Here is a 20,377-nt window from a genome sequence, read left to right on the forward strand (position 1 = left end):
GGAAATATTTCTACAAATGTGTCGATTTTTGGTTCTAAATCTGGATCAATTTCCTGAGTTTTTCATCAAACAATTTATGGGTTTGAGTTTTTCAACATGGATTTTGTGTGTGTGTTCATCCTTGTGTGTGTTGAAGAAGATAAATGTAGAGAACGATATTCTCATCTGGTTCTAGCTCAATACGAGAGAGAGAGAGAGAGAGAGAGAGAGAGAGAGAGAGGGGGGGAGAGAAAGTGGTGGGCGCCTTCTTATTTTAATTATTAAAATAAATAAATTAGTATTAGATTTAAGAATAAATGAAAAAAAAATACCCCAAGGGTATTACAGACATTTCACTATTCAAACGGACAAAAAAACACAACAAAACTTAGCTCAAAGTGACTACGAAACAAAAAAAAAATCAAGGTTTGGACTAAAACCTCAAAAAAATACATACCACAGAGACCATTTTTGCAATTATGTTTTAAGTTGGACATGCACGTATGGTGGATTGGGTGTGTGTTGGTGGGTAGGGGTTGCGGAAAGATGATGGTGATTTGTTTTATTTTGATAAATCATGAACAAAATAAATAGAAGGGATGCCATTTTTGTCTTTTTGACAAATCATAAAGAATTAAATCTAAATTTTTTGCTCCTAGCTAAAAAAATGACCAATTCATTAAAAAAAATTATTGGATTTTAACGAATTCTATTTATTTTGATTATGTCAACCAAACATGATTTTTACGTGAATTTACATTTTTATTTCTCTAAATTTCTTATAAATCCATAAACCATACAGTTTAAATTTTATAAAAATAAAAAATTAATTCTTGAGATTATTCTTTGGCTGCTTTTAATATCCTGTCTTCTTTTATGGCTATTTTCTTTGTAATTTGGGCATCAAGATTACTAAATACAATATTGACATAGAATATTTTGTATTAATGATTTTGCGACCTACTTATCTTAAGTACTGGTTCAACCAAGTATGAAACCCTAGTGAAACACTCAAAGTAATGAATTTCATCCTTCTTTTATTCCTCTATATTAAATTCTCACCAAAACATTTCAACACCATTTTCTATTTCTTTATTTTACATACAACTCCTTTCTTTACCAATCTCCCTCTTTCACACACTATAAGATCAAGAACTTTTCCTTAGTTTTGAGCTTCCAACTGACACGTGTCTCTGTTCTTGCCAAGAACTCTGATTTCCTCTTGTTATTGGTTCTTCTTCCTCAATAACTTCATCTTTCATCATCGATTGTTGATAGTATTTGAATGCCACCAACAACATGAACACTGTATATAATAACCATGTTTCCAATTGTTACCAAAATGTGACTTTATTTCATTATCGGAATGAAAAAAAAAAATAAAAAAAAAAAAAAAAATGTCTTACTTGCCCAAATACGAGCAACAATCGAGGAGATATTCCAAATGAGGGTGAAAACACCAAAAGCAACCGCTTTCTTTTGAGAGCATGTTTCCCAAGCATCCTTGAAGCGCCTCACCCAAAATGTACCTTCATTTGTAAACATTTAATGCATAAATCTATCAATTTAAAAAAAAAAAAAAAAAAAAAAAAAAGAATCTTTACTAGCTAATAAAGTCTTAGAAAACTATAGAGTTATTGAACTGTAGATCATCATATAGCCCATTTTTAAAAAAGAAGGCAAATCTTATGATTGGAAATTCTATCTCGGAAATTAAAACCTTAAAACATGAAAAGAGCCGTTGAGGCATTTCATCGAATAGATGATGTGCAATTTTACTAGATCGTGGACCCACGTTAATTATTGCAAACACAAGTACGTAAATCCAGCCACAAGGTGGACCCGATCTGGGAATTAACTTTACAGTCGATTATTTGTATGAGGCAACCCATGAACGCGTGTCGAGATTTCTTACATGAGCAAGTACACCGCTCAAGGACTGTAATAATTGTTAAAATAATTGCAAATGCATGTGAATACTTTACCAAATGCAGTTAATTGAGAAGAATACGAGGAGCAGATCTTAGGCACAGTGAAAACCCCAAAAAAAGCTGCACAAAAATCACAAAATCAGTAAGAATTCCATCAGGATACAAGAAATTTGGTTGAACGGAAGGGAAAGGTTCTTGCTTTCGTCATCATTAATGGCAGAATCTTGATTATGAATACTCAAAATCTTATTTTTATGATCGATTTCATCATTTTTGAATGTAGGAATTCACAAAACTGACCCAATTTGGCCATTTTCCAAATGGTTATGGAGCTCCCACATCTTGCCAAAACAAATAGCAGCACTGCCATCTGTCAGATGACACCGAAAATTTATCAAATATTCTCACGGATCTTGCAGATACGTATGAAAATTTACATCAAAATCAGTGAAATAATAATAATAATTAAAAATAAATATATATAATTTACCTTCATTGTAGTAGAAGGATCACCTGAAAACAAAGCTTTGACTTTCAACAGAAATTCATTGATATAAGGCAGGAATAATTTTAATGCCCAAATTGCTTCTTCTTCACCAACGACACATTCTTCCTCATCTGTATTTTTATCTGCTTCTACAACACCCCTGTTTAATAAAAACACATCAAATTCACGAAAATCTTGAAAAACGGCGTCATGTGAATTGAATGTATGTTAAATAATTTATAATTACCTCAAAATAAATGATCTGAAGATGAAGATTGCAGCAAGATAGATGAGACCCAGATAAGAAATTACAGAAATCAAGCTGAAAAAAACAGAAACAGAGATATAGAGGATTGTTGATGAAATGTTTGATGAATTTATACATGATTAAGTTGCTGACCTGATATTGAGGTCTTTGGTGTATGATGAAGAAAGAATTGAAAATGTCCCGAAACCAAAAATTAATGCTGATTTTGATACGTCGTTCCACATGATTAAATCAACTGATAACAAATTTGAAGCCATGGAAAGTTGAATTAGAAATGTGATGTGATGATTGGCTTAGCGATGAAATTTGAAAATACTAACTGAAAGTTTGCAATCTGCTGTGGGATTTGGGCACTCTTTGTGATGGGAATTCATCTGCAAAATTGAAGAAGAAAATTGAAGTTAGTTTGATGACTCTAGAAAAAAGATTAAAAGAAAAAAATATATATATACTTGCTTTGTTTTGAGATGATTCTTGGATGATTTACAACAGAAGGAGGAGGTTGTTTTCTAATAGTTCTTGAAATGGGTTTTGATTTTTCATTTCTGTAATGAATTTTCTTTTCTTCAATTACAACATCTGGGGATTTGTTCTTATTGATTGTGGAAATGGGTTCCATTTCTTTAACAACAACAATGGCCCTTTCTTCATTAATTTCTTCTTTTTCTTCCATTATTGCTTCTTCATCTTCTTCGTAATCTTGAGCGTCTAAGATCGGAGGATATTTGACTTTACCCGAATCATCTGTCATTAATTTCTCCTCACAAACAACATCTAATTCGTCTAAGCTTTGACTAGACTCAGATCTATTTTTCGTTATCTCATTATCATCTCTGCTTTCCCCTTTAATTTCTTCAACTCCATTGTTGGATTCATCTCTGATTCTGTTTCCTTTTCTTAACAATGGTTTCACTTTCTCAACTTCATTACTTAAATCGCTACTCGTACTCCCTTTTCTTGATATAGATCGAGTCGTTATGCTTCTATGATTTGGGCTTCTCTCAATTCCATCAATGGAAGCACTCTGTTCCTTACTCCATTCCAGTCTTCCCTTCTTCATCTGAACTGGGCTTTTCTTGATTCCATTTCCATCCACCGAAACACTCAATTCACCCAATATTTTCTTGTTTTCAGATCTAGCCTTGGGGATCTGAACTGGAATTTTCTCAGTTCCTTCAGAATTACAATCAGATTTCCATGTTTTCCTCTTTCCACCGCCACCGACACCATTAGAGCTCTGTTTGGATCTCAAAGCCACCTTCTCCGTTTTAACAATCTCACCAGTAGTCTCAGTTGGGTTGATTTTCTCTGTGGGTTTTTCAATTTCTTGCTTCTTGTCATCACCATTGAAGACTTTGAAGCTACCTTTCATTCTGCTATCCCAAACAGAACCCATCACCACCCCATTTTTTGATGAACTCGTTGACACCCTTTTTCTATCCGAATCCATACTTTCTTCCTCTATCAAACTGAAATATTATTTTGCTGTTGGAGGCTTTGAGATGAAGAAATGGCAGTTGGTTTGGTGAACGTTGCTCTAATATGATGATGAAGCATTGGGATCCCTTTTTATGTGCGAGTGAAAGAGAAAAAGAAAATAAAATAAAGCGAATGACGTGAATAGCAGGGGACAAGGAGAGGGGTTTAGCTTCTTTAAAGCTCTAACTGTGAACTTCATTAAGGATCGTACAACATTTTGTTAAGATAGTACAAGTCATCAAAGCAGTGTTAACTGGTATTAGAAAGGATCAGTAGCATCACATGGGCTCTCAAGTCCTATTTGTTTATTATTTAGAGGGGCCTTTTGAGCTTTTGTATGGTGGTGGGATACTTTTCCAATGCCTTAAAGGTGTAATTTTGGAGTAAATCTATAGTATCATTTGATTGTGGGGTATATGATTAAGTTTAGAGATTAGGGAACATTTGGAATTCATTGGTTAAAACTTTAGAATACCATGTTATTTTATTTTTATTATGTATTAAATTAGTTTAGAGATTAGGAAGCACGGGGAATTTATTTGCGAAAACTTTAGAATACCATGCTATTTCTTCATTATGTATTAAATTAGTTTAGAGATTAGGGAGCATGTGAAATTTATTCGTTAAAACTTTAAAATACCATGCTATTTCTTCATTATGTATTAAATTAGTTTAGAGATAGAGATCAGGGAGCATGTGGAATTTATTTGTTAAAACTTTAGAATACCATGTTATTTCTTCATTATGTATTAAATTAGTTTAGAGATTAAAGAGCACGTGGAATTTATTCGTTAAAACTTTAGGATACCATCTCATTTCTTCATTAGGTATTAAATTAGTGAAGTAGTCAAAATCTTTTATTGTTTTATGTTTTATCTTTTTTTAGTTAGCACCATAGGCATTTGGAAATTTACAATTTAACGAAAATTATTTCAAGTTTGAATTTCATAGGTTGTATAAATCAAAATTATATATTTGTAATTTTAACAAATATGTTATTCATAGAAATTATATCATTCATTGTTATTAACTATTAAAGTAAAGTAGTAACTTTTATATTAAGTTCACTAGGTGTAATATTCATATATTACATGAGTTAATTAAAAAAATTAAATATAAATGTCTAAATATTTAAGAACTTTAGATTTATAAAAAAAATAAAAAAATAATAAATTATTAAAATTGACTTTTTTATCTTTTAAATTTAAATAAATAAACAAAATAAACTAATAGACTTTAATTTAGAAATTTTGAAATAACAAGTCCATTAATGAAATTGATATTCATTTATTACTACATTTATTGTAATTATTACATTAAACTATTATGTGAAATTTATTAAAACGGAGACACTTATAAAATGAAATGTGGAAAAAAATTAACTAAAAATAACCATAAAATGACATTTGACAATTGAATGGGGGTGTGACAAAAAAAAAACATTTATTTATTAGAGTAGATATATACGATTACAATTATTTTAAGCAATATTATTCAATAAATTTTACTCATGTCACCGTATTTATTAAAGTAAATATACTTTTTGATTTAATAATACTTTTATTCATTATTATGAATAATTAGTTTTCAATTTACTTATTTAATTATATTTATTAATAAAATTTTATACATTTATCGATATTTTACTTTTAACTATAATAGATAATTTATTTCATATATATTTATTTGACAAATACTAATTTCAATCATGATTTTCTAAATTATCAACCAATGTTTTATGTTCTAATATTATAAATTTTTTATTTTTATGTTACTATCAAATATTGTTATTGATGTAGATCAAGACCTCATGGCCGATATCCCAAGCCCGCTTCACGAAGACTCACTCGACGACCTGGTTGATCGGCTGATCACCCTTGAACCCATGTCAAATGCATGAGTTATTTCAAACAAGAGATTTATTTTGCTTTAATTTAGTAATGGTACAATCACAATCTTGGATGGATTATAATTTAATCTATTTTCCTTTTTTAGTGATTTAAGTCATTTTATTTGTTTTGTTTCCTAGTTGGACGAGACAGACTTTTTTTGATGAATAATTGAGATTCTTATCTCCAGTATTATTTTCTCTTTATTGTTGAGTTCCTTCCTTTTCAAAATCCTTATCAAGTGGTATCAGATTCAGGAATGACGATCATGGTTGGCAGAGGTTGACCTACATGTAACGTCACACGTCAGGGTGGTGCGCCTAATGCGACCGTTGTCAACCGTGACCCATGCGATATTGAAGAAATCGAACGACTACAACAATGGATTCGAGAACTAGAATTTCAACAAGATGACCGCAACAAGGAAATTGAGTTAGAATCCATCGTTTGGGACGATGGTCATGACAGGGAGGAGAATCCTTTTGGCTGTCATTCACCACCTCAACTCTAAACATAGAGTCACATCGATATCATACGTTCCTGGGGGGTACGAGTTGAGATTCTAGAATTTGAAGGAAAAGCACAACCAGAAGGTTTCATCGATTGGTTGAGTACTATGGAATGTGTGTTTGAACTCCAAGATATCCCTGATTATCTCAAAATTAAAGTTGTTGCCATTAAATCGCGTAAATACGCATCTTTGTGGTGGGATCACGTAAATCAAAAGCGACTTCAATAGGGTAAATCGTGGGTTGAAACATCGAACAAGATGAAGAAGCTTCTACATGCAAAGTTCATACCCATTAATTACAGATAAGATGCATCTTTTAAATATCATAATTAAACTCAAAACAACTCTTCAGTGGAACAATTTATCGTTGATTTTGATCGGTTACAAATACATTGTAGAGCCGATGAAGATGAAGAACAGGTGATCGTGTAACATCCCGACTCCCAGGTACAAATTTAAATTGTTTTATATTCATTTTGATAGGGAAACTCGACGAATTGGAGGCCCCAACTCGTCGGGTAGAGATTGAGATAGCCGTATGGATTTTAGAGTCAACTCATCCAGTTGGAGGACCCAACTCGACAAGTAGGAGCTGAGCGTGAAAACCTTATTTTTCAGTGTTTGCACCCTATTTAAAGGATCTGAAGTCCTTTACCCCGCCTCCCTCATCACCTTATCACCCTGAGAGAAACCCTAATTGAGTTATCTTCCACTGTGAGAGAGATTGAGGCTAAGAGTGTGTGTTTGGGTGCATTCTTTGAAGGAACTTGAGGAGTAAAAGGCTTGGAACGAGAAAGAGTCTTTGGATCTGGCATCCATTCAATGTTTACGACCATTTTGAGGTAAAAAGCCATTACCTTGATCGCTTGTTTGCTAGATCTCTCCATTAGGGAGTTTATGGACATTTTTAGCTTTTCTTGAGTCATTAATGGTTTTGATCTTACAATGAAGCTAAGACTTCAGATCTGGACATTATTAGGCCCTTTAGGTCTGAAGATTCAGGCTTTATCAAGCTTTGGCCAACTTCCATGCCTTAAACCTTTTGTTGAGCTTTGGTTTGGCAAACTTAGCCCTATATGCAATGCAGCTTTACGTGGTATTTCAGCCTTAGAAGGCTAGATTTAGAGTTTGGGGCTTTACTCTCGCTAAAAAGCGTCTGAATGAATGATTGGGCTGAAGAAACTGGACGAGTTGGTTAGCTAACTCGACGATTTGGTTAGGGTTTCCCCTATTATCGTGGACGTGGTGTAAACTCGACGAGTTGGTGAGACAACTCGGTGATTTGAGTTGGATTTTCCCGATTTTTCTGAGAACAGGAGAAACTCGACAAGTTGGGTCAACATGGACTGTTGACTTGAGCGTTGACTTCCATTGAATTTTAGGGTTTGGTCAAGTTGTGGACTTTGGAGTCCATGGAGGGGTAAAATGGTCTTTTACCCTTTTCGAGAATTAGTAAAGAGGGTTAGCTTAACATCTTTAGAGTTGTTGTTATAAATTGTTAATTAGAGATGATTATGATATATATAGGCGGAGTCTAGACTGAGTGTTGAGTACGAGACATACTTGCTTTACCGACGAGGTGAGTTTTCTGACTATACTTACCTGAGTGGTAATACTATGCGACTGGAAGGTCTTGCCTAAGTTATTGACCGGAGGGTCTTATGTGCTTATACTGAGTTATGTGATACGATATGCATTCTGTCTTTATGATTTATGTTGTACATTATTCTGTGCCTTATTGAGTTAGGATCAGAGGGTGCAAATTGAGCTGTGTCACCGGAGGGTCCTCACCAAGATACAAGATTGGAGGGTCCAACCCGAGCTGTGAGACCGAAGGGTCCTCATTGAAACACATGATTGGAGGGTCCTTATTGAGATATAGCCATGAGAGGCTAATTATTTGTGTGTGGTATTTTGGGGAACTCACTAAGCTTTGTGTTTACAGTGTTGTGTGAAATGTGTTTCAGGTACATCTCAGGATCACGGGAAGGCGTCGACATGATTGTACACACCAGCTAGTAGATTTGTGTTTTGAGGATTTTGGGATATTTGACAAACAATTTTATGTCTTGTGTTTGAAACAAATTACAAATTGGGTTTGAGAAATGTTAAACTGTGTTTTGTGTGGATTTAAAAATGAAAATTTTATTGAAAATTTAGAGTGTTACAAGTTGGTATCAAAGCTTTGGTTTGAGGTATTCAGATGTACCCTCGAGTGCGTGGGATGTCAAGTCCACCAAGCAAATTACACCCTTTATTTGCAAATAAAACGTAATATAATGGTAAAAAGGGGTATCGATCCTCGGGGAAATGGTTGTATTCAATCACCAATGCAATCCGAAAGAACTAGTGTAATTAAACTAATTAACTACAAGACTAAAAAAAGAGGGGAGGGGGGTTTGATTCCTTGAAAACTAAAAAAACTTGAATAATTAAAAATCTTGCAATTAAGAAAGTTGATGAGATGCTCAAAGGTTAGGAATAATTGGTTAACTATGGCAATTCAACATAATGAACATTTATGTGTTTATCATTAGGATCTAATACAATGTAACAACGTAATTTTTCAAACAAATTTTTCATTTCAAAATAAAGTATTTTCATTCAAACAAGGCATAAACATTCCATGTGTCATAACATAATACAAATCATACGAATCCCAAGATCACAAAACATCTATCAGTGTGTACAGATCACGCCGGCGCCTTCCCACGGTCCTCGCTAGTACCTGAAACGCATACACAACAACTGTAAGCATAATTGCTTAGTGAGTTCCCAAAAATACAACTTACGCACATACGCCTTTCCAGGCCCTGACCTTCCAGTCCATGTGTCTCAGGGGACTTCCGTCCCGGCTGGGTAAACCTTCCGGTCCTACCCACGCCAACCTTACGGTCCACATTACACGCCTTTCGGCCCATAACATAATGTCTTCCGGCCCACATAACATACATAGCACGTATAACAATTAACTTATCACATATAGCACATATATCACATATCATATCCGACCTTCCGGTCACACAGTCAAACCCTTCCGGGTACAGTATAGTGAGAAGACTCACCTCGTAAATATCGAAAGCTAGCAAATCCCGAAGTCACTCGTGCTCGATCCGCCGAGCTACAATCTCCCTATAACATCATACATCTCTTATTAACACTTTTATCTTCTAAGTTTGACTATCCCTAAGAAGTCAAACATAGGTCAACTCTGGTCAACGATCAACGGTCCACGATCAACTTGACCGGACTCGGCGAGTGCACAAGGGCAAATCGGCGAGTCTAGACGCATCCGCCAACTCCATAGGATTCCCTTCTTACTCGTCGAGTACTTCCCCTGACTCGACGAGTTCCACCTGGGAGAGTCGCGGGGCCACCCCGACTCAACTCGCCGAGTCTCAAGAACAACTCGGTGAGTCCCAGCTCGACTCAGTCCACTTGTCGACCCTCTCTAACTCGTCCTGACTCACTGAGTCAACCATAACTCGGTCAGGACTACACACTGGGTGTCCTCAAGGACAATCTTCAAGCGACTCGTCGAGTCTGTTCATCAGACTCGGCGAGTCCATGCCATGCACCAGCTAAAACTGGCTTTTGCGGTCAGATCCGTTCCATCCATTCATAGATATGGCCTTCCCAAGCTTATTTGTCACGTAAAGTCTCAGTCTTGGTTGCCATGCAATGCGTATAAGGCTTATTTTGGGGAAACAACCTCTAATATGACCACCTTAGCTTCTAACTAGAAAGGATGGACATAAAGCTAGTCATATGGGGTCTCCTGGACCTGCTAAGGCCCAGATCTAGGTTCCATATCTCCATGGAACCTTTCATACTTCCAATTTAAGCCAAGAAATGCAAGAAGAAACCCTAGATTTGACACATCAACACAAAACACGAAGTTTGGCTCTGAAAGTTACCTCAAGAAGACTCCCTTGATGAATTAGCAACAGATCCAAGTTCCCCAACTCCTCAAGTTTGATCCTCTCCCTCCTTTCTTGCAATATCACACAAAATGGTGAACAAATGGCCTCCAAATACACTCACAAGGGCTCGCAGTCGTATGGGGGCTCTTAGGGTTCAAGGTGGCCGCAAATGAGGGCCATAAGGTCCTTTAAATAGGGCTTAGGACCGGGAAATTAGGGTTTCATTAAACAGCGTAGACTCGCCGAGTCCATATCCTGGACTCGCCGAGTCCAAACGAATCCCGTGTCCAAAATCGCAACCCTACTCGGCGAGTCTGAGCTCCAACTCGCCGAGTCCTCTCTTAAAACACAAAATAATCAAATCAATAAAGATACCTGGAATTCCGGGCTGTTACAATTCTCCCCCACTAGAACTAGACTTCGCCCTCGAAGTCTCGCTCTGAAAATAGCTCCGGATGCTGCTCCCGCATCTCGCGCTCCGACTCCCAGGTCATCTCCGATCCCTTCCGGTATTGCCACTGAATCAACACTAGAGGTACCTCCTTGTTCCTCAGAACCTTGATCTTACGATCTCTGATGGCCACAGGCCTCTCAGCATAATTCAGACTCGCATCCACATGAATATCCTCTAATGGAACCACTGCCGACTCATCGGCTAAACACTTCCTCAACTGCGACACGTGAAAAGTGTCGTGGATCTGCCCCAACTCGGCTGGCAACTCCAAACGATAGGCTACCCGGCCTACCCTTGCAATCACACGAAATGGCCCAATATACCGAGGCCCCAACTTGCCCCTCTTCCTGAATCGAATCACTCCCTTCCAAGGAGAAACTTTCAGGAGAACGAAGTCGCCGGACCTGAAACTCAAGCTCGGACCGGCGTCTGTCTGCATAACTCTTCTGTTGGCTCTAGGCGGTCAATAACCTCTGTCTGACCTGCTAAATCTGCTCTGTCGTCTGAAGCACGATCTCTGTACTGCCCATCACTCTCTGCCCAACCTCTCCCCAACAAATGGGGGTCCGACACCTCCTACCATACAACAGCTCAAAGGGTGGCATACCAATGCTCGAATGATGGCTGTTGTTGTAGGAAAACTCTGCCAAGGGTAAATACGCATCCCAGCTACCCCCGAAATCTAACACACACGCTCGAAGCATGTCTTCCAGCGTCTGAATCGTCCGCTCGCTCTGGCCGTCTGTCTGGGGATGATATGCGGTACTAAAATGCAATTTAGTACCCAGCTCCTCATGGAATTTCTTCCAGAATCTGGAAGTGAAGCGCACATCACGGTCTGAAACAATCGAGATCGGCACCCCATGCCGAGATACCACTTCCCTCACATATATCTCCGCCAACTTCTGCGCTGAAGAACTCTCACTGATAGCAAGGAAGTGAGCGCTCTTCGTCAACCTATCCACAATCACCCAAATTGCATCAACTCCTCTGGTAGTCCTCGACAATTTGGTGATGAAATCCATAGTGATCTGTTCCCACTTCCATTCGGGAACCTCCAATGGCTGCAACTTGCCATGCGGTCTCTGGTGCTCGGCCTTAACCCTGCGGCAGGTCAAACACCTCTCAACGAACCATGCGACGTCCCTCTTCATACAGGGCCACCAATACTCTTTCCTTAAATCCAAATACATCTTCGTAGCCCCCGGATGGATCGAGAACTTCGACCGATGAGCCTCTTCCATCAAAGTAATACGCGTACCACCCACGAACGGTACCCAAATCCGACCCTGAAATGTCATAAGCCCTCGTCCATCCGTAACGAACTCTGAAACCAAACCAACAACCCGGTCTCTCTTCTGCATCTCCGGTCGCACAACCTCGGCCTGCGCCCCACGAATAGCATCCAATACTGGAGCTATCACGGTCAATCTCAAACATACTTCTCGCAGTGGAGTGCTCTCCGCCCTGCGGCTCAACGCATCGGCTACCACATTAGCCTTGCCTGGGTGGTACAGGATCTCACAATCATAATCCTTGACCACATCCAACCACCTCCTCTGACGCATATTTAGGTTGGGCTGATCCATCAAGTACTTCAAACTCTTATGGTCCGTGTATATCGTACATCGAACCCCATACAAGTAGTGACGCCAAATCTTGAGAGCGAACACTACTGCCCCCAACTCTAAATCATGCGTGGGATATCTCGTCTCGTGAGGCTTCAGCTGCCTCGATGCATATGCTATCACATGACCCCTCTGCATCAAAACTGCACCCAGCCCCAAAATCGATGCATCACAATATACTACAAAATCCTCCATCCCTTCCGGGAGAGCTAATACCGGGGCTTCGCACAACCTTTGGCGAAGTGTCTCAAAGGAGGTCTGCTGCTCGGGACCCCATGAGAATGCAACACCCTTCCGGGTCAATCTGGTGAGCGGCACTGCGATCTTGGAGAAATCCTTGATAAATCTCCGATAATACCCTGCCAACCCGAGGAAACTCCTGATCTCAGATGGTGACTTCGGCACTTCCCAACTCATCACCGCCTCAACCTTGGCCGGATCGACCAGAATCCCTTCCTGGTTAACGAGGTGTCCTAGGAACTAGACCTCCCGCAACCAGAAATCACACTTGGATAACTTTGCATAAAGCTTCTCCGATCTCAACACCCCAAGGACCTCCCTCAAATGCTCCTCATGCTGCTCTCTAGATCTCGAATACACCAGAATATCATCGATGAATACAATCACCGACCGATCCAGCATCGGCCTGCATACCCTGTTCATGAGATCCATGAACATAGCCGGGGCATTGGTGAGCCCAAAAGGCATCACCACAAACTCATAATGCCCATATTGCGTCCTAAACGCTGTCTTCTGGACGTCCTTATCCCGTACCCTCACCTGATGGTACCCCGACCTCAGGTCGATCTTGGAAAACCAAGATGCTCCCTGCAACTGATCGAATAAATCGTCGATCCTCGGTAACGGGTAACGGTTCTTGACCGTCAACTTGTTCAACTCCCGGTAATCAATGCACATCCGGTGTGAACCATCCTTCTTCTTGACGAACAGAATAGGTGCTCCCCACGGCGAGCTACTCGGCCGAATGAATCCCTTCCCCAACAACTCTTGAAGCTGCGAGGACAACTCTTGCATCTCTGGAGGTGCAAGACGATAAGGCACCTTAGCAATAGGTGCGGCCCCCGGAACCAGATCAATACCAAACTCCACTTGCCTCACAGGAGGTACTCCCAGCAGCTCCTTGGGAAAAACATCTAGAAACTCACGCACCACTGGAACCTCCTCAACTGATCTCGGTCCCTCGGAAGCCTCCCGCGTATCCATCACATACGCCACAAAACCCTTACAGCCCTGCTGTAAACACTGCCTCGCCCTAGCGGCCGAACAAAAAGCTGATCCTGAACGGGTACCCTCGCCGTACACCGAAAGAACTCCCCCACTAGGGTCTCGTATAGTCACCAGCTGACGCTCACAGTCGATGACGGCGCCGAATCGGCTCAACCAGTCCATGCCCACAATGACACAGACATCACCCATCGCAATAGGAATCAGATCAATCGGAAACTCGACCCCGAAAATCTCTAACACACATCCCCGGAGAACCTCCGTGGCACAAATCACCCTCTCGTCAGCTATAGAAACTCTCAGAGGCCGACTCAACGGCTCACGACTAACGCTGATATGCTGACTAAAGGCCAAAGATACAAAAGACCGACTCGCACCCGAGTCAAATAGCACTAAAGCAGGCACAGAGTTCACAAGGAAAGTACCTACGCATAACATAACATAAGCATAACATCTCAACATCAAAATAAATACATGAAATAAAGCATACCTGCCACAACATCGGGCGCAGCGCGGACCTCCTCCGCAGTCAGCTGAAAGGCTCTCCCACGAGCCCTCGGGGCCTCGACCTTCACCGGTCGAGTCTCAGAAACCCTGGCAGCAGGTGCAGATCCCTGAAGAAGCTGAGGGCACTCGGCCTTCCGATGGCCGGTCTGGTTGCAATGAAAGCAAACCATAAACCCTTTGGGGCAATCCCTGGCGATGTGCCCCTCCTTGCCACACTTGTAGCAAGCACCAGATCGACATGTCCCCTCATGACCCTTGCTGCACTTTCCGCAAGTGCGGCCCTTCGGACCTCCCGTCCTCGAATCGGCGGACTTAGTCCGCTTGGCTGCCGGCTGAGACTGAGCCGGCCGCCGGTCCACCCGCTGAGACTCGGCCTCCTCCTTGGCCTGGGTCTCCAACTCGATCTCGCACTTCCTGGCATTCACCTGAAGCTCAGCAAAGGTATGATAGGTGGAGTTTGACACAAACTCCCGGATATCCCTCCTCAAAACACCCAAGTATCGGCTCATCCGAGCCTGCTCTGTGGACACCAGCTCGGGGCAGAACATCGCCCTCTCATGAAACTTCCGCGTGATCACCGTAACCGAATCAGTACCCTGCTTGAGGGTCAAGAATTCCTGAACCAATCGTTCCCTCTCCACCGGGGGAACGTACTCGTCTCTGAACATAGAGGTAAACCTCTCCCATGTCACTGCTGAAATCTCTGCCAAAGTGAAGTTCGCCGTCACGAACTTCCACCAATGCTTTGCTCCCAGACGGAGCTGGTTCAAAGTGAACCGTACCCTCAGATGCTCCGGACATGAACAAGTGTAGAAGCACCCCTCAATATCAGCGATCCACCTCATCGCAGCAATCGGATCCTGCGTCCCATCAAACTCAGGTGGCTTCGTGTTGCTGAACTCCCGAAACAGCAACGAGTCACCCCCTTGCGGCCTGGCAGCGGCCACAGCTGCGATAGCTGGAGCGGCTGCAGCCTCAGTCAATGCGGCGTACCGCTCATCAAAAGTCTCCATCAAGGTGGTCTTAATAGACCCAAACATCTCCGGAATCTCAGCCCGGATCGCTGCAGCCACCTCCTCATGAATCATCTGACGAATCTCCTCGTCACTCACACTGCTCGTACTCGGTCTGTGGCGTGGTCCAACCATGATGTCTCTGAAATACAACATAAAACTATCAGAGACTTCATCGAGTATAATCGCACTCGATAACGCAACCCTACTCAGTCTCCGATATCTAGGGATTTTTTTTTACTTGGGTTTCCCCCTGACCCGGTGTCTTCGGTAGTACGGGCCCAATACTACCGACCACACCGCATCAGCGTTCATCCCAAGTCTTCCTCCCCAAACCCCGGATAGTGAGTACTCTACTTTTGTTATGCACTATCTACCCGCACACTATCAAAGCATCTCATATCGGCAAACTTCCTAGACTAAGGCATCACAAATCAGGCCACTCTAGTCCTATCATGAATACCTAGTCTTCTAGCATGCATACCAACTCATATCATATCTTATCTTTTAACATAACATTGTAAGGTATTTTGGGGATCTTTACCGTTCGGGCGCTGACTGATCGTACACACTGCTTCATTCTTGCTTACCACAAAATCATTTATAAAAGTTTATGCCTTTATTTAAAAAGTTTTCCTCAAATCGTCGGTTTGAGTTCAGTTACGCCCGAAGGTGCACCCGAATCCCTCAAACCAAGGCTCTGATACCAATTTGTAACAACGTAATTTTTCAAACAAATTTTTCATTTCAAAATAAAGTATTTTCATTCAAACAAGGCATAAACATTCCATGTGTCATAACAGAATACAAATCATACGAATCCCAAGATCACAAAACATCTATCAGTGTGTACAGATCACGCCGACGCCTTCCCACGGTCCTCGCTAGTACCTGAAACACATACACAACAACTGTAAGCATAATTGCTTAGTGAGTTCCCCAAAATACAACTTACGCACATACGCCTTTCCAGGCCCTGACCTTCCGGTCCATGTGTCTCAGGGGACTTCCGTCCCGGCTGGGTAAACCTTCCGGTCCTACCCACGCCAACCTTACGGTCCACATTACACGCCTTCCGGCCCACATAACATACATAGCACGTATAACAATTAACTTATCACATATAGCACATATATCACATATCATATCCGACCTTCCGGTCACACAGTCAAACCCTTCCGGGTACAGTATAGTGAGAAGACTCACCTCGTAAATATCGAAAGCTAGCAAATCCCGAAGTCACTCGTGCTCGATCCGCCGAGCTACAATCTCCCTATAACATCATACATCTCTTATTAACACTTTTATCTTCTAAGTTTGACTATCCCTAAGAAGTCAAACATAGGTCAACTCTGGTCAACGGTCAACTTGACCGGACTTGGCGAGTGCACAAGGGCAACTCGGCGAGTCTAGACGCATCCGCCAACTCCATAGGATTCCCTTCTTACTCGTCGAGTACTTCCCCTGACTCGACGAGTTCCACCTGGGAGAGTCGCGGGGCCACCCCGACTCAACTCGCCGAGTCTCAAGAACAACTCGGCAAGTCCCAGCTCGACTCAGTCCACCTGTCGACCCTCTCTAACTCGTCCTGACTCACTGAGTCAACCATAACTCGGTCAGGACTACACACTGGGTGTCCTCAAGGACAATCTTCAAGCGACTCGTCGAGTCTGTTCATCAGACTCGGCGAGTCCATGCCATGCACCAGCTAAAACTGGCTTTTGCGGTCAGATCCGTTCCATCCATTCATAGATATGGCCTTCCCAAGCTTATTTGTCACGTAAAGTCTCAGTCTTGGTTGCCATGCAATGCGTACAAGGCTTATTTTGGGGAAACAACCTCTAATATGACCACCTTAGCTTCTAACTAGAAAGGATGGACATAAAGCTAGTCATATGGGGTCTCCTGGACCTGCTAAGGCCCAGATCTAGGTTCCATATCTCCATGGAACCTTTCATACTTCCAATTTAAGCCAAGAAATGCAAGAAGAAACCCTAGATTTGACACATCAACACAAAACACGAAGTTTGGCTCTGAAAGTTACCTCAAGAAGACTCCCTTGATGAATTAGCAACAGATCCAAGTTCCCCAACTCCTCAAGTTTGATCCTCTCCCTCCTTTCTTGCAATATCACACAAAATGGTGAACAAATGGCCTCCAAATACACTCACAAGGGCTCGCAGTCGTATGGGGGCTCTTAGGGTTCAAGGTGGCCGCAAATGAGGGCCATAAGGTCCTTTAAATAGGGCTTAGGACCGGGAAATTAGGGTTTCATTAAACAGCGCAGACTCGCCGAGTCCATATCCTGGACTCGCCGAGTCCAAACGAATCCCGTGTCCAGAATCGCGACCCTACTCGGCGAGTCTGAGCTACAACTCGCCGAGTCCCCTCTTAAAACACAAAATAATCAAATCAATAAAGATACCTGGAATTCCGGGCTGTTACATACAAAGTTTATCCTTCATCCCAAATTGGTTATAGCAATCATGAAGCATGAGATGCCAAGATTCCTCATAAGTAGTATGGAGGTTGGGGAAGCCCACAACACACCTTCTTAATTAAGATCAAGGTTCAATTGAAGCAATTGATCCCAAGAAATCAATTAGCCTTAAGAATGAAGGAATCCCCAATTCCTAGAGGATGTCAAATGCTTACACATCCATAAAGGAGTTATGATTCATAAGCTAGAGATGATTTCTACCATCATAAAGGTTTTTTTCTAGATAAATTCAATGATCCAATGCAAAATCAAAGAAACAAATCAACAATTTCTCATTCAATTACTAAGCTCATGATCAAAGCATCAAATAAGCATAAGAATTGAAAACTAGAATCATAAACATGGAATAAATTGATAATAAACATAAATCCTTCAAAACCCACAAACATTCATTGGTTTTCAGCCAAAGTCAACCAAATAAGAGTATTAGCCACTCATGGCAACAAAGTAACAAGAACAATAATCTAACTGCATAAAGAAACTACCTAAGATTTGGAAAGATGAAAGGCAATGGTTTCTAGCTCCCAAAATCGCCTCTTCCAGGTCTCCAATGGTGAAAATCATCAATGTGCCTCTAGATCTGATCCCCCAAGGTTATGGTGTGCCAAATGACCAAAATACCCAAACTGGGTAGTTGCGCAGGTACCCGCGCGACGAAAATTCCACCCGCGCAAATGCTGCTGTGTTGTCATTGGTCCACCATTCCACTACCAAAGATTCCTTTGGTCCCCCCTTGTCCATGTAATTTGAATCCACCAATCATCATTTAGCTACTAAATGGATGCTCCAAACCCAAAATTAGAAATTTATGATCCATCTTCACAAGCCCAAATAATCCAAGCCATCAACTTTAAAAGCCCAATTCTTCGTCTTTGATTCCGCCAAGCCCAACAATGCCTCAGGAGCCCACTAAGCCGTCTTCACTCTAATCCACAATCACAAAAAGCTCCAAAACCCTGCGAAATTCCTCATGAAACATAACAAGTCCCCGATACGATCCATGATAAAGAAAATAAAGAATATACAATGCAATACTAATAAAAAGAGCTAAAAATCTAAAATAAACTAATAAAAATAAGGAAATAAAATAAGCTATCATCGAGTATGTGTGGATTCAAATTGAGTATTTGAGAAAATTTTCTAAAAAGAAATGATTTTCTAAACAAGCAAAAGATTTTATGAGGAAACGAGATGAAGCAGTGTGTACAATCAACCAAAGCCCGAATGGTGATTTCCCAAAATATCCTTACTTGGTTATATTATGAGAAGATACTTATGAGATATTAGAACTACATGCTAGATGATAGGCTAGGTATTTCAGAAATTTAGATTTAGAGTTTCCTGATTCATGATGCCTTAGCCTAGGGGGATGCTATTGATTGACATTGTCTGTTATGCTCTATGTGTATGCTGAGTAGAGGTACATGGTAGGAATATGTAACATCCCCCTTTGGCACGTATCACAATATTGTCCGCTTTGGGCCACTAGGTACGAGGACTTCCTAGGGGGTCACCCATTCCGGTACTACACCCGCCTGAGCACGCTTAACTGCAAAGTTCTTATGGGATCTGCTGCCCTTACGAATTTAAAACGTGTTGTGTCAAGGAAGGTATCCACATCCCTTTTAAAGGAAATGCTTCATTCTCCTTCCAAGCCGATGCAGGATCCGGTGCAACCCACCTTCACCCCCATTATAGGGTTCGACGTCCCCGTCGAACACATCGACGCGTGCCCCAGCTCTGATACCATTTGTAACATCCCCCTATGGAATGTATCACAATACTGTCCGCTTTGGGGTCTCAACGCAAAAACTTCCCAGAGGGTCACCCATCCCTAGATTGCTCTCGCCCAAGCATGCTTAACTGCGGAGTTCTGATGGGATCTGGTGCATTAGTGCTGGTATGATCGCCCAAGCAGACTTCAAGGACGAAGTCTAGGTCAAGTGGGGGAGAGTTGTAACATCCCGAGATTTTGCAGGTATTTTCGAATCCTCTCTGCTATCCTTATTTTGTCATTTGTAGTACTTGAGGTTGGAAGTGTCGAGCCAGGACAAATCTTAGGGCCAAGGTTGCAACCTTGGATCAGGAAGGAGTAAGTTGAGCGTACATAAGAGTACACCAGACGTACTAAGGCGCGCCTAATATTTAGAGTTTGAGTGTTATATAATCAATCTTATGAGCTCATAACCCTCTCTTACCTCAGCCTCCACAGTTTTGATATGTTTTAACCAAACCATAAACCTTTCCTTGAGTGTGTGAGCTTATTGAGTGTGTTCTGAGTAGTTGGAGAAGAAGGAGCTGCATCAAGAAGTTAGAGAAGGAGGATAAGCTTGTAGATCTGAAGTTTCCTTATGCTCTAGAAGCTCTAGAATGTAAAAAGTTTCAAACTTTATGCTTGTATGATATAGATCTTGCTATGCTAGCTTTATGGAACCATGTCTTGTCCCAAAAGTTCCAAGTTGGTGCATGATATGATTTGGACGAGATAAGTTATCGTATCAGACCCTTGAAGAGGTCCTAAGTGATAAAAATGATGTCCCAATAGCTAAATGTGTCTGATACA

The 20,377-nt window shown here is 41.1% G+C and overlaps 1 protein-coding gene and 1 pseudogene across 1 annotated transcript; both read right to left on the reverse strand.

Moving 5' to 3' along the window:
- Positions 1-996: 996 nt before the first annotated feature.
- On the reverse strand, positions 997-4,296 carry LOC111893578 (reticulon-like protein B21). Its single transcript, XM_023889658.2, has 9 exons — positions 3,122-4,296; positions 2,986-3,039; positions 2,798-2,900; positions 2,645-2,719; positions 2,401-2,557; positions 2,211-2,280; positions 1,965-2,030; positions 1,386-1,508; positions 997-1,285 (listed from the first exon to the last, which is right to left on the reverse strand). The coding sequence occupies exons 1-9, from the start codon at positions 4,113-4,115 to the stop codon at positions 1,128-1,130; spliced, it is 1,800 nt and encodes a 599-aa protein (XP_023745426.1). The 5' UTR covers positions 4,116-4,296; the 3' UTR covers positions 997-1,127.
- A 15,313-nt stretch (positions 4,297-19,609) lies between these two features.
- On the reverse strand, positions 19,610-19,725 carry LOC111893598 (5S ribosomal RNA; annotated as a pseudogene).
- Between the last annotated feature and the right edge of the window lie 652 nt (positions 19,726-20,377).

Source organism: Lactuca sativa, chromosome 8 (assembly GCF_002870075.4).
Source record: "Lactuca sativa cultivar Salinas chromosome 8, Lsat_Salinas_v11, whole genome shotgun sequence".
NCBI classification, from domain to species: Eukaryota; Viridiplantae; Streptophyta; class Magnoliopsida; order Asterales; family Asteraceae; genus Lactuca; species Lactuca sativa.

What these genes read in the sequence shown, in the direction of transcription:
- LOC111893578 (XM_023889658.2), bottom strand. Translation starts at nt 4,115, where the DNA reads ATGGATTCGGATAGAAAAAGGGTGTCAACGAGTTCATCAAAAAATGGG. An exon ending in CAGCAGATTGCAAACTTTCA is followed by an intron (nt 2,901 to 2,985) that starts GTTAGTATTTTC and finishes ATTTGTTATCAG; the next exon opens with TTGATTTAATCATGTGGAAC. An exon ending in TTGGAAAATGGCCAAATTGG is followed by an intron (nt 2,031 to 2,210) that starts GTCAGTTTTGTG and finishes ATTTTTGTGCAG; the next exon opens with CTTTTTTTGGGGTTTTCACT.